Source organism: Ovis canadensis, chromosome 13 (genome assembly GCF_042477335.2).
Source record: "Ovis canadensis isolate MfBH-ARS-UI-01 breed Bighorn chromosome 13, ARS-UI_OviCan_v2, whole genome shotgun sequence".
Classification (NCBI taxonomy): Eukaryota; Metazoa; Chordata; class Mammalia; order Artiodactyla; family Bovidae; genus Ovis; species Ovis canadensis.
Window position 1 is genome coordinate 53430494 of NC_091257.1, and position 15578 is coordinate 53446071.

General features: G+C 47.6%; 1 protein-coding gene across 43 annotated transcripts in view; it reads right to left on the reverse strand.

The window, feature by feature from the left end:
* Window positions 1-368: 368 nt before the first annotated feature.
* Window positions 369-15578, reverse strand: part of DZANK1 (double zinc ribbon and ankyrin repeat domains 1) — a 50521-nt gene continuing 35311 nt past the window's right edge. For 16 of the 43 annotated variants that reach the window (XM_069547796.1, XM_069547777.1, XM_069547797.1 and 13 more), the window contains 5 exons: window positions 14889-14989; window positions 12759-12839; window positions 11961-12088; window positions 1831-1905; window positions 369-1409 (listed from right to left, as the gene is read on the reverse strand). In XM_069547796.1, the coding sequence (XP_069403897.1) occupies window positions 1286-1409; window positions 1831-1905; window positions 11961-12088; window positions 12759-12839; window positions 14889-14989 (509 nt within the window). In that variant the 3' untranslated portion in view covers window positions 369-1285. Of the gene's footprint in view, window positions 1410-1830; window positions 1906-2473; window positions 2543-11960; window positions 12089-12758; window positions 12840-14888; window positions 14990-15578 lie in introns of all 43 variants that reach the window. The other 27 variants (XR_011248166.1, XR_011248158.1, XR_011248160.1 and 24 more) reach the window with 3 other exon arrangements.

Here is a 15578-nt window from a genome sequence, read left to right on the forward strand (position 1 = left end):
GGGAAGGGAGACGGGTCGGGGGTTCACTTGACTCCCCTGTCCTCTGCGCCCTTTATGTGGCCACTGGGCCTCTGACCTCGGAGCCAGGGTCGCTGCCGTTCAAACCCACAACCCCACTGGGGCTCCCGTCTGACTCTTCACCCGTCCCCTGCGGACAGGCGTCCACCCTGGGAAACGAAGTGCAGGCGGCAATGCCAGCAGCCACCCTGACAGGGTCTATACCTTATGGTCATGAATTAATTATTCTAAGTTAATGAATATCCTATTTTCAGAGGTTCACAGAAACAATTCTGAGACTCCGTGATGGCAACGTCAGCACATTAGCACGAAGACTGAGATGATAATCTGAAAAGAGGAATGAATCAAAGTTTCACATTTCTGTAACTGGTTTATTTGAAGCTTACCTGTGAAACAGAGAACAAGCCATAACAATGTGAATATCGATGAGTTCAGCTTCATAGGGAAAGACTCTAATAAGCTCAATCTTTATGCACTAATTTGGAACCAATTTACTAGATATATTAAGCAAATAACATGCAGAGCAGTATGTGGTTTCCCGCTATTTGTCTTAGAAGAAGGGACAGAATATAGGTGTGTTACTTTCACTTAACGTTTGCGTGTACTCTACACGAACACATACATACATGACATACACTTGCTTATATAATCCTATGCTACTTTTGGAAACACACAACTGACACGGAGGTCACTGGTGGTCTGAGGAGGGATGTGAGTGGTCTTGGGGCAGGGATGAGAGGGAGACTTCACTACACGATTTTACACTTCTTTGCTTAGAACCATATGCAATTATTGGGAAAGACTGAAGGCAAAAGGAGAAGGGGGTGGCAGAGGATGAGATGGTGAGATAGCATCACCGACTCAAGGGACGCGAATCTGAGTAAACTCCGGGAGAGAGTGAAGGACGGAGGAACCTGGCATGCTACAGTCCACTGGGTCACAAAGAGTTGGACACGACTTAAAGACTGAACAACAGCAGTATGCAATTACTGTGTACTGAGAAATAAATTAAGATTCAAGAGCAAATTCAAAGACAAGCAGCAACACACCACTAGTGTATACTACGTTCATCAGGATCCAGGGCATTTGGGGAAATACTCAGGGAGTGTGGGCATGGGTGGTTTACACTGTCACATAATTTTTTAAAATCTTATGAGTGGCTCTCAAGCTCAATTTCCAAACCTCGAATATGCATTTGGAAGGAAGCAAACACAGCACAGCCAGAGCTGGGTGGCTTCTCTGAATGATGCCCATGAGGCCCTCGGGCTTAGCGTTCATCCAGGCCAAGCTTAGCAGCAAAGAGCGAGGTGACAGGCTCATCCCCAGTTTCCAGGGCCAGGTCGTACGCTGTCTGGCCTCTCGCGTTCTTCTTCTGGACACTGGCGTTGCATCTGTGAAGGAAAATGGGGGTGAGCTGATGGATTCCAGTCCCTGAGCCTCAGGGCCTGACTTCTCCCTGCTGCTGAGGCTCCTGGGCCCCCGTCCCAAACTTCCCCCGAGAGGCCACCATGACCCAGCCCTCAAGGGCGGCTGTACCCTGAGCCCTTCTGACTGGCTCTGTGATCTCACGCATCCAATGCCAGTCCTGACAGGGTTCCCATAGCCTCCACAACCCACAACCAGGTGGATTTAAGGGGGGAAGCATTTTCATTGTGCTTTGAAAAGCTCTTAGTGCCTTGGGAGCCGTGGTGGGATGGTGGCCCCCATTCACTGGGTCAGCTGTTTGGGCACCAGGACCCCCTGAAATCCTCATAGACCAACAGGGGGATCACCGTGGCAGTTGGAGTGTCCCCCAGAGGCCAAGGAACGTACCCCAGTAAGGCAGCGATGCACTCCCTTCCTGCCCGGCCAAGCAGAGTAGCTTCATGAAGAGCTGTATTTTGGAGCCTGTTTGGGTGGGAAAAAATCCCTGGCTAAATCCTTGGTTAGCATCCTTGAGAGACTGGAGAGGGGCAGGCACAACGGGGCCTTGGTTTCACCCATCACCTACTTAACTAACCCAGGAAAATCTCTTGACTCTCCCCTTTCTGCTCCTTTCCTTGGAAGATTAGCAGGGTAAGCTTTGATATCAGAGAGAAAGTTTTACAGTGAGAAATCCCACAAGGATCTGGTTTGTAGTCAATTTATACTAATAAACACTATGTTGGTATATTTTCTGCAAGAGTTCATGGAATGTGTGGGACATGGTCTCACCCTTGGCTTGAATCCTGGCGACTGTCCTATGACAATACCTTTCAGGGCTGAGGCTCCTATTCTTGTGTGGGGACAATGACCTTGGCTTCAGTGAGTGTGGCTTGTGTGATATGAAAACAAACACCAGCCTTAGAGCCCTGAGGGCAGGCCTGAGAGGTCAGACAGCATATTTTGCCATGTGCCAGACTCTCTCTCCACGTTGCCTGGTGAGCGTGGCCCAGTGAGGGAGCAGTGGCTGTCACAGTGGAGGAAGGGGTGGTACCTGCATTCCAGAACTCACGAAAGGCTCCTGATCAGAGGTGGCAGGAGTGATGGAAGGTGGGTGTCATGGCTGGAGACAGAAATGAGATGAGCAGCTGAAGGTCTGCATTCTCCTGGCCCCTGGTCCTTCCCTCGACACCACCACCCCGTCCCCTGCACGTGCAGATGTATCTGCAGCCATAAACGTATCCCAGCGGAGAAAAAGTGTGGTGGCCTCATTTCTGAAGATGATACATGGAGCCTCTGGTGAGAACCAGGTCAGCAACTCCCATGCCCAGAGGGAAGCCTTCCACTTGTCCCAGCACGAAAGTAGCTTCACAGACTCGCCAAGCCCCCCGTCATTTGATAAGCTCCTGCTATATACACAGAATTCCCACCCACCTAGCCCATTTCCCATTTGCAAACCTGAATGGATGATAAAGGATTGTGCACATCTGAGAAAAACTGGCAGTATCAAAGAGAAAAAAGCAGAGACACAGAAATATGAGAAATTTAAAATGACTGAAGATGACATAAGACAAAAACAGAGGCTGTGAAGAAGCAGCAATCAGAACCAAAAGGCACTCTTAGAAAGTAAACTTCCAGATGTTCAAGTTGGATTTAGAAAAGGCAGTGGAACCAGAGATCAAATTGCCAACACCCATTGGGTCATAGGAAAAAGCAAGAGAGTTCCAGAAAAACATCTACTTCTGCTCTATTGACTATGCCAAAGCCTTTCACTGTGTGGATCACAACAAACTGTGGAAAATTCTTAAAGAGATGGGAATACCAGACCACCTTACCTGCCTCCTGAGTAATCTGTATGCAGGTCAAGAGGCAACAGTTAGAACTGGACATGGAACAACAGCTGCTGCTGCTGCTGCTAAGTCACTTTAGTTGTGTCTGACTCTGTGTGACCCCATAGACAGCAGCCCACCAGCCTCCCCCGCCCCTGGGATTCTCCAGGCAAGAACACTGGAGTGGGTTGCCATTTCCTTGTCAATGCATGAAAATGAAAAGTGAAAGTGAAGTCGCGCAGTCGTGTCCAACTCAGTGGACTGCAGCCCACCAGGCTCCTCCGTCCATGGGATTTTCCAGGCAAGAATACTGCAGTGGGTTGCCATTGCCTTCTCCTGGAACAACAGACTGGTTCCAAATAGGGAAAGGAGTATCTCAGGGTTGTACACTGTCACCCTGCTTATTTAACTGATATGCAGAGCATATCATGCGAAATGCTGGGCTGGATGAAGCACAAGCTGGAATCAAGATTGCTGGGAGAAATATCAATAACCTCAGATATGCAGATGACACCACCCTTATGCAGAAAAGAAAGAAGAACTAAAGAGCCTCCTGATGAAAGTGAAAGAGGAGAGTAAAAATGATAAAAAGTGAAAATATTAAAACTCAACATTCAGAAAATGAAGATCATGGCATCTGGTCCCATCACTTCATGGCAAATAGATGGGAAACAATAGAAACAGTGACACTTTATTTTCCTGGGCTCCAAAATCACTGCAGACAGTGACTGCAGCCATGAAATTAAAAGATGCTTGCTCCTTGGAAGAAAAGCTATGACCCACCTAGACAGCATATTAAAAAGCAAAGACATTACTTTGCCAACATAGGTTCATCCAGTCAAAGTTATGGTTTTTCCAGTAATCATGTATGGATGTAAGAGTTGGACCATAAAGACAGCTGACCACCAAAGAATTGATTCTTTTGAACTATGGTGTTGGAGAAGACTCTTGAGAGTCCCTTGGACTGCATGGAGAGCCACCCAATCAATCCTAAAGGAAATGAGTCCTGAAGATTCATTAGAAGGACTGATGCTGAAGCTGAAACTCCAATACTTTGGCCACCTGATGTGAAGAACTGACTTATTAGAAAAGACCGTGATGCTGAGAAAGATTGAAGGCAGGAGAAGACAGGGATGCCAGAGGATGAGATGATTGGATGGCATCTCTGACTGGACGGACATGAGTTTGAGCAAACTCCGAGAGTTGGTGATGGACTGGGAAGCCTGGCATGCTACAGTCCATGGGGTCACAAAGAATTGGACACAACTGAGTGACTGAACTGAACTGAATTGAGGAAGTAAAGAAGCTGACTGTTGAAATAAAGAGTAGTTAGCAAGAGAGCCAAGAAAACCTCTTTAAACAGAGAGAAAAGGAGAGATGAAAAAATATGGGGAAAGAAATTTAAAAAGACAGATAGAGGGGGTCAATTCAAGAGGCCCACCATTAACTCATAAGAATTTTAGAGAGACATCAGAAAAAATAGAAGAAACTTCCCCTGAAAAGACACATGATTTTTCAGACTGAAAGGGCCACCTGGATGAGGGAACAACACTACATCAAAAAAATACCCATGTGAAATCTCAGAACATCAGTGATAAATGCTTCCAGGAGGAACCAAGAGCTCACAAGTAAGGAAGAATTGGCTGTAGCATGTGCATGGGCTATGCTGGATGCTAGAAATCATCAGAACACGGCTTACTAAGACGTGAGGAAAAGTCATTTTGAAGACAGAAATTAATATCAAAATACCAATTACTATCAAGATATCAGTCAAGAGTGAAGACAAAAGAAAGTCATTCGTGATATTCAAGGACTCGAAAGTTTTTTCTACATACCCTTTCTGAAGAGGTTACCTAAGCCCACACTCCAGACTGACAAGGGTCAAAACCAAGAAATAAAGAGTGAAGAGTAACTCCAGGTGGATTCCAGTGGAAAGAAATGCCATGATGACCACTGTGCAGCAGGGCCAGAGAGCTGTTGGGCAAAACCTGACTAATGAGTATGTATGCTCTGAGAAGACAGCCTCTAAGAGGAAAAGCACTGAACAAGTAAGGAACCAGGTAAGACGACAGATGTGGTGAATGTGTGTTCTCTTTCAAATCAGGAAAAAAGCAAAGGCAATCAGAAAGTCCAGGGGAATCAAAGATACACAAAACATGAACAACTTAGTCATGGATTGCGGAAAAAACAAAAACGAAATGTGGCCTGATTTTGAATAATTTATGGTGTGGAAGAAGAATCCATTTGACATTTCTGGTGAGAAAATTTTACTTTCACTGGCCTAAGTGGTGGTGTTTTCTTGAACCAACAAACAATAAAATTAATCAGAATATCGCAATGAATGATACTTATGTAGCTGTTATAATGCAATTACTCTTCATACTTTTCAACCATTGGAATCAACCTATGGATGAAGAATGAACGTCTGTTATGTTAACACAAGTAAACATAACTGTGATTCGTGCTGTAAAAACTAATCATTGACTAACAGAAGTTGTGGGATGGAAGGGGAAGGAAAGACAGAGGTGAAGATATAGAGCACTAATACATACTTGGCAGGAAGTGAAGAGGAACTAAAAAGCCTCTTGATGAAAGTGACAGAGGAGATAAAAAAGCTGGCTTCAAGCTCAACATTCAGGAAACTAAGATCATGGCATCTGGTCCCATTACTTCATGGAAATAGATGGGGAAACAGTATCAGACTTTATTTTTTTGGGCTCCAAAATCACTGCAGATGGTGACTGCAGCCATGAAATTAAAAGATGCTTACTCCTTGGAAGAAGAGTTATGACCAACCTAAATAGCATATTCAAAAGCAGAGACATTACTTTGCCAACAAAGGTCCATCTAGTCAAGGCTATGGTTTTTCCAGTGGTCATGTATGGATGTGAGAGTTGGACTGTGAAGAAAGCTGAGCACCAAAGAATTGATGTTTTTGAACCACTCCATTCTAAAGGAGATCAGTCCTGGTTGTTCTTTGGAAGGAATGATGCTGAAGCTGAAACTCCAGTACTTTGGCCACCTCATACGAAGAGTTGACTTATTAGAAAAGACCCTGATGCTGGGAGGGATTGCGGTCAGGAGGAGAAGGGGACAACAGAGGATGAGATGGCTGGATGGCATCACCGACTCGATGGACATGAGTCTGAGTGAACTCCAGGAGTTGGTGATGGACAGGGAGGCCTGGTGTGCTGCAATTCATGGGTTCGCAAAGAGTTGGACAAGAGTGAGAGACTGAACTGAACTGAACTGAACATACTTGTACACACTTGTCAGTACACACGGGTCAGTCAAGTGATATCACTGAAAGATGATAATCAATGTAGAGGAGTTCCGGACTATCATTGTTATTTTCACAGTAGTTAGTAAAGAACCAAAAACAGTAACAGAATGATCAAAACGTGATGGTGGGGTCAGCAAGTGTAATCACCATTTATCACAGCAGAAATCAACAGATGCTATCTGAGCGTGCTAGATCAGGAATGACCCGTTTAAGTGTACTGTTTAGTGACAGAGATATAGCTGACTCCCAGGAGAACTTTAAAATATTTACACTAGTTGTCCTTGAAGACAGAACTGCGGATGAAGAGGTGAAGGTAGCGGAGGCCTGCCAAGCTCTTTCACAGGATGTGGTTTTCTTCAGGAATGTCCACATCTTATTCTGATACAACTGAAAAGTTACTTGGTGTGTATGGATTGTTTTCAGCCATCATACACAATTTAAGAAATATTTCTGCCAGCCCAGTCATAAAGACAATGTCACTAGGACGGGTCCAGAAATGATGAAACAGGTAAACAAACCTCCCACGCCGCTCTGTACCTGAAGCAAGCCTGTCCCAGACTAACTCTGGCAGCCTCTGCTCTGGTCCTGGGGGATGGTGGGGGGGCCTCTCCTGACCACACCACGCTCGACTCTCTTACCTGGCTTTATTTTCCTTGCAGCACTTCGCATTCTCTGCAATGACTCATTCATCTGCTTACTTGTTTATTGTCTGTCTCCTCCACTACCCTCTGAGCTCTATGAGGGAGGGGTCTGTCTCCATCACTGCTGTATGTCCACTGCCTAGCATGCTGATCAGCACACAGTAGGTGCTCAGAACCCACTAGTGAAAATGAATACACCAATGAAGAGAATGAACAGACAGACAAACTTGGGGAAGGACTGTTGCCTCCTAGACCCACATAACTTGCAAGAATTGCAGGTAAACATGTCTATGAACCTCTGCCTCCAACGGTGGGTAAGGGAAAGCCCCTGCCTGATTCTGGCTCCAGAGTCAGAACTGTCCAGGTGATAAGACTTTCCATTTTCCAGAAAGTGAGAAACGTAGCACTTTCAACTGGTTTTTGCTGCAGCAGAACTCTCAGCACCAAGCCACCCCAGTGGTTTCAGGTCTCATCTAATTTTAGATCTTAGCATTCATGTGTGTTCCATTCCGCCAGCTTACCTGGCCAAGGACCCTGGTCCCAGGGAAATCGGTGCTGTGATCGGCTAGTTCCTCCTCATCTTTCTCCAGAGGCAGGAAGTGAGAATGGCTGTGTGCCTTACACCTGAATTCCCATGGCTTTCCAAAGATCTGCCTTTGGTTTGAGGCGTACAGTAGCTCCTGGCAACTAAGATTTGGGGATCAGCCTTCATATTGCTGGTGGTGGTGGTGGTGATATTATTATTCGTTTGAGCAGATCAACATCACTGACCTGTGAGGCATGGGGAAAATCCCATGTCGAACAGCACTGTGAGGCCATCTCCTTACTGAGGGCCACGCTGGGCCATCTCTTAATATCTCGGTGTTTGTAAGAATGGGCTTTGATCCCTGCTACTCAGATGGTGGCACCTGGACCACTGGCCTCTCCTGAGAGCTTGTTAGAGATGCAGGATCTCACCCCCGGCCACACCCAGATCCACTGAATGTGCATTTTAACAAGGTTCTTGAGTGATTCATACACATGTTACAGTATAAGAAGCACTTCTGAAGTTCATCTTCTTAGAGCTTGGGGCATTAAAAAAATACACCTGCCCTTTCCTTAATGTGAAAATGTGGAGCTGGGAGGGCTTGGCGACATTTACCAGCAACAGAAGAATTCAGAACTTAGACCCAGTCCTAATACCCTTCTGGGCTATTCTCCCTGGACCCTCTCATCCCCATCTCATGCACTGTCCATCACTGAGCAGTTGACACTTTCCACTCAAATCCTGACAACCCACCTTTTCATTACCACAGCGTCATGACTGCTACCACTAGACGCCAATCACTGGGCTCCTCTCGGGCACCTCAAAACACTCATTTCATCCTCCACTAACTCTATGATGTGAGCACAATCACCCCCATTTGACAGATGAGGAGAATACGCTCACTTTCTCCACATTTTGCTGTCTCCTGCCTCCAAACTGTTCCGTCACCACAGAAGGCTCCCTCTTCCCCTTCCCCCACCGTTAACAAAATCCCCAGGGGTCACCTTCACAGTGTGTTTCTCATGAGGTCTTTCAGGTCACATCTCCTGGGCTCTAAGACACTTGAATTCTTTGCTTGTCTGCTCCGCACACGTGTGGGTGCCTCCTGGTGCCCTTAAAGGTGCCAGGGCCAGCAGGTCACGTGTGACACAGTGCTCGCTCCTCTCTCGGGGAGCTGAGACCAGCCAGTTACACATTCAGGGTGAGGGGTGTACAGCATGCCGGGGGCCTGACCACGGAGGTCTCGGTCACACCGGCCTCCTCCTCGTCCTTCATCCTCCCACCTCCCTTGGGTTCTGGGGGGCTTCATCACGCATTTCCCATTTGAACTTATTTAGTCACAGGGTCAGAGCATCTCCCAAGTAGACTCCTGACCTCCTGCCTTCAGAGCTCTCCCCAGACTGAGAGCAGAGGGTGTTACAGTTTACTGAATGAAGGTGGTGTGGGGGTGAGGGGGGCTGCGTTGCTGATGGCTACATCTTCCAGGTTAGTAATTGATATTTCCTGTGTAGGCACAGTTCATTTGGGAAAATGATAAATCTTCATTGTATACTCTGCTCCTCAGACTGACTCCAACACAGCGAGGGCATTAAGATGGAACACACTCTACTGTCAGAACATCAAGCTGTGAGTTTGTTCCTCTCAGTAGCTAGTCGTCATCTTATCAGACCTTCCAGAACAGGGTTTTGCACAGCAAGTACACCACGGTACTCTGTGAATTTGTATCATAAAGACACTTTTCTACCAATGCAGAGCAATGCAAACTGTTTACCCTGATCTAGGTATCTCGGTGAATCAAGGTACACTCTCTGTGCGTAAACCCTGAATTATCTAACAATACATCTCCACGGCGAACCTCTAAGTACACTGATAGCTGCATTTGCCTCACCTGCCTCCTGGAGCAGAGCTCAGAGGCACGAAGTTTGAAACTGTTCACAGTTTGAAATTGTGAAGAAGCCCAGCTCCTGCCCCAAAGCAAACCACTTCTCCATGTCCCTCTCCTCGCGAGGCCTTCCATCTGTGCTTCTGAAGTTTGCTGGTAAGAGGTATCAGCTTTAGTGGAGGATGTGTATTACTCCTTGGCCATCCACTTTCTCTCCAGGAAATGGTGAAGGACAGGGAAGCCTGGTGTGCTGCAGTCCATGGAGTCACAAAAAGTTGGACACGACTGAGTGACTGAACAAGATCCCCATTCTGCTGAGTATGAGTTTATTCTGATAAGAAAGACACAAACTGGGGGGCCAGAAATCCTAGGGAGGGGCTTTCTACTGCCTGCCAGGGTGCTTAACAGAGGTTACTTCTGTAGAGACCACCTGGGTGACCTCTCTCCATCAGCTCCCCAGCTCGGGGTGGGAAAGAGCATATGAGTCCTTGTTTTCAAAGGGCCCCTTCTATAAGAAAGTCTGATCTCTGAGGGGCTTATGCCTAATATCTCAGGGGAGCCTTGAGCTCATGTCCTGGATCCAGCTGAGAGACAGAGGGCAGGAGGACTCAGGCCCAAACATTTCGAACTAGCAAATACTAACCAGTCTTAGCAGAATTGGCTCTCAGTGGAAAAATCTGCTTTCCGAACCCCATCCTACATGACCCATAAACTGTTAACAGTAACCAAGACAACACAGGGGGAAGTGTAAAAGGGCTGTTACACACACTCAGCCAGACCATACAGCCACGAGCTAGACTTAGTAGAAACGCAAGGAGATCACCCATGGGTAAGATGTCAGTTTACAGAATGACAATAAAGCAAGAATGGGAACTGAGGACACCAAAGAGAAACAGGTCATCTGTTCCATGTCCAGAGTAGTTTTATCCTCTTAGCTGGACTCTTCATAAAGCCAGGACTCATCACACTTAAGCATCGATTCAAAACATGCTTGAGAGATTTTTGTAAATCTCTCAAAACACAAACATTATTCTTAGATGCAATTTAAAAATCCTTGTCTTGGACTACAGTGGTGGTACAGTGGATAAGAATCTGCCTGCCAATGTAGGGGACACAGGCTGGAGAAGATCCCACATGCTGCGGGGCAACTAAGCCGTGTGCCACAACTACTGAGCTCCCGTGCCTAGAGCCTGTGCTCCCCAACAAGAGAGGCCACCACGTGAGGAGCCCATGCACCGCAACGAAGAGTAACTCCCACTTGCCACAACTCCAGAAAGCCTGCACAGCAACAAAGACTCACTGCAACCCCCCAAAAAAGTCCTTGTCAGAATTATACAAATATAAGGTACACCTTAACACAAAACAAGGTGGCATTATTTCTATTAATAATGGTAATGTCAGTGTAGGTAAATGACGAAACTTACAAGGTATGACGCATGAGAGCAATAAGAAAACCTGAGAAGGTAAATTCCAGGCATCAAATGCAATCACCCACATCCCAAACATTCTGCTATAAAGTGAAACTAAAAAGGGGTCCTGTCTACTGACATGGGGTCCTACTGGGCAGAAACTTTGAAAACATACATAGAAAAATTGAGGGATTTTGAATAAAAATGCTAGAGGACATTTTGAAACAGAGGAAGACAGAAGTGAAGCTATTGCATTTTCATCCTCTGTGCTCCTTGCCATCCTCAGAGGCACAGTTCATAGACGGACCCCACCTGGTCTCAGCAATAGCGAGGGAGGCCTAGCAGTTGACCTGCGATCAGGGCAGTGGGATATGAGCTGTTAACAGCGAGGCCCTGGACTCAAAACACCATCCACCCCAGTTTCCAAAGTGATTCGCAAGTGAACAGAGTCACCAGGTGGGGCGGCTCCAGAGGCAGGTAAGTAACTATTCCATGTCTCCAAGTGTCTCTCTGTCCTGCTTCTTGGCTGGGGACACCGAGGCACCAGGAGATGAGGTGGTCAACTCAGCTTCCTCCCAGTGCTGTTAGTACCTGGAGATGCCAGGACAAGGTTTTCTTTCTGCAGTAACTTTACGGGTATGTTTTCACGGGGAACACTCTTACCATTTCAGATCATGACGAAAACAGGAACTTAGCACCCAAGGACTAAGGATTTGTGGCCCCACAGATATAAATAAATTCATGAGCTAACAAACTGGATCATCATGTATAAAAGCCACTGAAAGATGATCCAATGATCTGTTTAAAAACCTTTGTTTTCCCCAGATTGGGAAAACAGACAACAGTCAAGTCTCTCATTCAGGCCAGAATGGGTTGAAATGGTCCTTAAGTGATTCAGGTTGAATGGGGTGGGCGTGTAGACTGAGAGTGGAGCCCCGCCAGGCCCTCTCCCCTCCTCGCGTCTCACTTACGGGCCCCACTGCTGGTCCACGTCCGCGCCTCTCTGCACGAGAACCGGGATGGCTTCGTGGTGTTGGTTCATGGCCGCCAGGCTCAGGACAGGCCGGTCTTGGCTGTCACTGCAGTTGGGGTCGGCTCCCTGCCGCGTGGGGAAAGGGACAAACTCGCACAAGAGCCTGCGTTCCGTGGCACCCCCTCGCCCTCCTAGTAGCAAGTCCCTGGTGGAAGTAAACTGCTTGACTCAGGAGAGAGGAGAAGCAGGCAGCCCAGGACCAGCTCTGAAGACAGCTGTCAGGTTACATGGGTGATGGACTTGAGTTCCTGTCCTCCCCGCCCCCCACCCAGCAGAAGACCCCCAGAGGGACCACTCTGTTTCTTCAGGAGACAGGAAGCTCGCACAGGGTCACAGACCATGGGTTCTCTTCCCAGGCCTGCAAGTTATTTGGGTTCCTGTGCACTCTTCGGCCTATTTTTTTTTTTCTGTAAAAATTAGCAACAGGTAACACTGTGAAGTGTGTGGTTTTTTTAAATGTGGGTAATTTTTTTAAAGACTTTATTGAATTCATTGCAATATTACTTCTGTTTTACGTTTTGGATTTTGGGTCACAGGCATGTGGGATCTTAGCTCCTCCAGCAGGGATGGAACCTGCACCCCCTGCACTGGAACGCAAAGTCTTAACCACTGGACCACCCGGGAAGTCCCTACTGTGCAGGTTTTGACTAGCCACTGGGCCCGCTGCCTGGACAGTTTCTGATTAATCGGCTCTGTGAGTGTGCCTGAGATGGGGCAGAAGGCTGGCTGTCCTCACCTCATCCAGCAGCTGCTCCATCACAGATGCTCTTCCCTCCCCTGCGGGTCCGACCTCCTTCAGCAGAAGTCTGTCTTCAGGCTGCAGGAGCACAGAAGCTGGTCATTTGTGCGGCCGCAGAGTATTTTTAGTGGCAAGTCCCACTGGCCCTGCTCAACCCTCAGGTCAAATGTCTCCTCTTTGGGTTACATTCTGGGCCCCAAAGACAGGTAAGCGTGAGCATGTGTGTGTGCGTGCGTGTTTGTGATGGGGTGTGTAGGGGTGTGTATGTGTGTGCGTGCATATGCAGGCGTGTGTGAGTGGTGTGTATGTGGTGTGTAGGAGGCGTGCATGTGTGGTATGTATGATCCCCAACGGCCAGCAGCAGAAGTAAACACGCCTAAAGTAAGCCTGGCTGGTCTCTGATGTCTTGCCTGGGGGAAGGACTCCACACAGACACTCATTTGTGCTACTAAGGACAGGGAGGCAATGAGAAACCTCACAGAAAAACCCCAGAAACCCCACATTGGTTTCATTATCAGTGTTCCTAGGAAAAGCAACCAGGTGAACCCTGAAGTTGACGCTGCATGGTTTATGTAGTGTCCATTGCTCAGTTGGGTTTGACTCTTTGCTACTCCATGGACTGTGGCCTGCCAGGCTCCTCTGTCCGTGGGATTCCCCAGGTAAGAATACTGGAGTGGGTTGCCATTTCCTTCTCCAGGGGAACTCCCAGGGATCGAACCCGGGTCTCCTACATTGCAGGCAGATTCTTTACCATGTAAGCTTATGCTTTATAAGGCGTTTGAAATCAGCCTGAATGTGAGCTCCCGCCTGCGGAGAACCCTGGGTGCTGGAGTGTGAGCTGGAGGGGTCCGAGGCTTGAAGTGACTGAGGATGGAGGAAGAACCGACACTGTCCGTACCCACCTGCATCTTAGGTGGGGACCCTGACTCTGGGCTCGAGGCTAAGCTCCTCTGTCCCCCTAGCCACAGCCACAGACGTCCAGCCAAAGGGCAGGATGGTGGGTGAGCAAGGGCACCCATGTCTCTTTCTCTCTCCACAGCTCCCCTTTAAACTATTCAGGGCCTATATTTGTGAAAAACTATACTCGAACAGCTGTGGGAAACCTGGAAAAAGTACTGTCCGTGGATCAGAAATGGTGAGGAATTCCAAAGGGAAAAAATAGATGGAATCAGATGGATCAGGAATCGAAGCCAAGAAGAAAAGCAAGTGTGGACCCCACTTGTGTAAGTGGGTTCTCCCCAGGGAGCCCAGAGGGAGGGTGGGCATTGGGTGTGGCTGAATCCACAGTCCATTAATAAAGGGCTTCAGTGTGAATGTAGGGATGGCTAGCGCCCCTGTCTTCAGAGCAGAAGGGTATCGTAGGGTGGAGGTTTCTGCTGCTGCTTAAACCCGATGCTCTTTTCCAGATGGTTCCTGATTTGCCTAACAGAGGCTTCTACTGGGAACATGGGGTCCAAGAAAGTGAAGGGTAGAGCCCAGGCCTCTATGATGGACACAGGAAGGGGTTAGAGGGCCAGGAAGGAATGGAAAACACCACAGCACTCACACCACCACACTGACCACCAGGGGAGAAGCCTTCCCAGGCCAGCCACTTCAGGAACCCTCTGCCGACAGGGACCTCGGGCCCACACCTAGCCAGGCACCCAGGCTGTGCTCCTGTGCTGATCAAACCAGCCCTTCATTTGTCAACATGACCTGACAACTAAGAGTCAGCATGTATTTAAGACAAACCATTAAAAAGAGAGAGAGAGAGAAAGATAAGCACATGGAATTGACTCTAGAGAAAAAAGAGAGGTGGTTCAGGAAACTGGAGAGAACTGTAAAATAATTTCAGTGAATAATCTTGAGCGGTTTCATAGGGTTTTACCACCATAAGGTGGAAACATAGTGTAAAAATAAAAGCAAACAGAAAATGAAAAAGTATTCTTCCATTAAAAAAAATCTCAAAATGGGGTAGGAGGAGGTAGGGAGGTGACGTGTATACCTATGGCTGATTCATGTTGATGTATGGCAGAAACCACCACAACGCTGGAAAGCAACTATCCTCCAATTAAAAATGAATAAATCTGTAAAAATCTCAAAACGAAACACTAGACGTACAGGCTAAGGCATCAAGAGCACACGTACCGAAAGCTGCTGCTTCTTCTCTTGAAAGGGTTTGGTCTTGAAATTCTTGGTCCTGGTGACTTTCTCCTCGGTGTCAGGAGCGCCCTGGCTGTAGTCGCTCACTGGAATGACAGGAGTCCAGGACCGAGTGACGCCCCCTTGCCACTCCCTTGTGTAAGAGCCACTCGCCCTCCCCGCGTGCCCCCTTGGAAGTCAGGAGGAGGAAAAGGCTTTTATAGAAATTTCTATTTGATGAAACCTGGCAGAAAGAACTCTTGGGGCTGGCCCTCTCAGTCCAGAACTAGAGGATGGATAAGAAGGAGGGGAAAAAAAGCTACAGTTTTCAGACCCCAAACTGTACCCTCTGCCCCAATCTATCTGCAAAAGTCTCACACTTGACTTCTGGGAGGCCAGACGAGGTAACATGGCCTGAAGGTGAAAGTGCTGGCCAGGTGTGGCTGGCCAGATAATGGTTAGCACTTCTCTGCCGTCCTTGCGGAGTCACTGTGTTGTTTTTGGTCCACCGTCCTTTTTCATTTTTATTAAAAATATGTTTTTTTGATGGGCACCATTTTTAAAGTCTTTGTTGAATTTGTTACAACACTGTGGCCTCTGTTCTATGCTTTGGTTTTCTGGCTTCAAGGCACATAGGATCGAACCTGTACCGCCTGCAACGGAAGTAGTCGTAACCACTGGGACCACCAGGGAAGT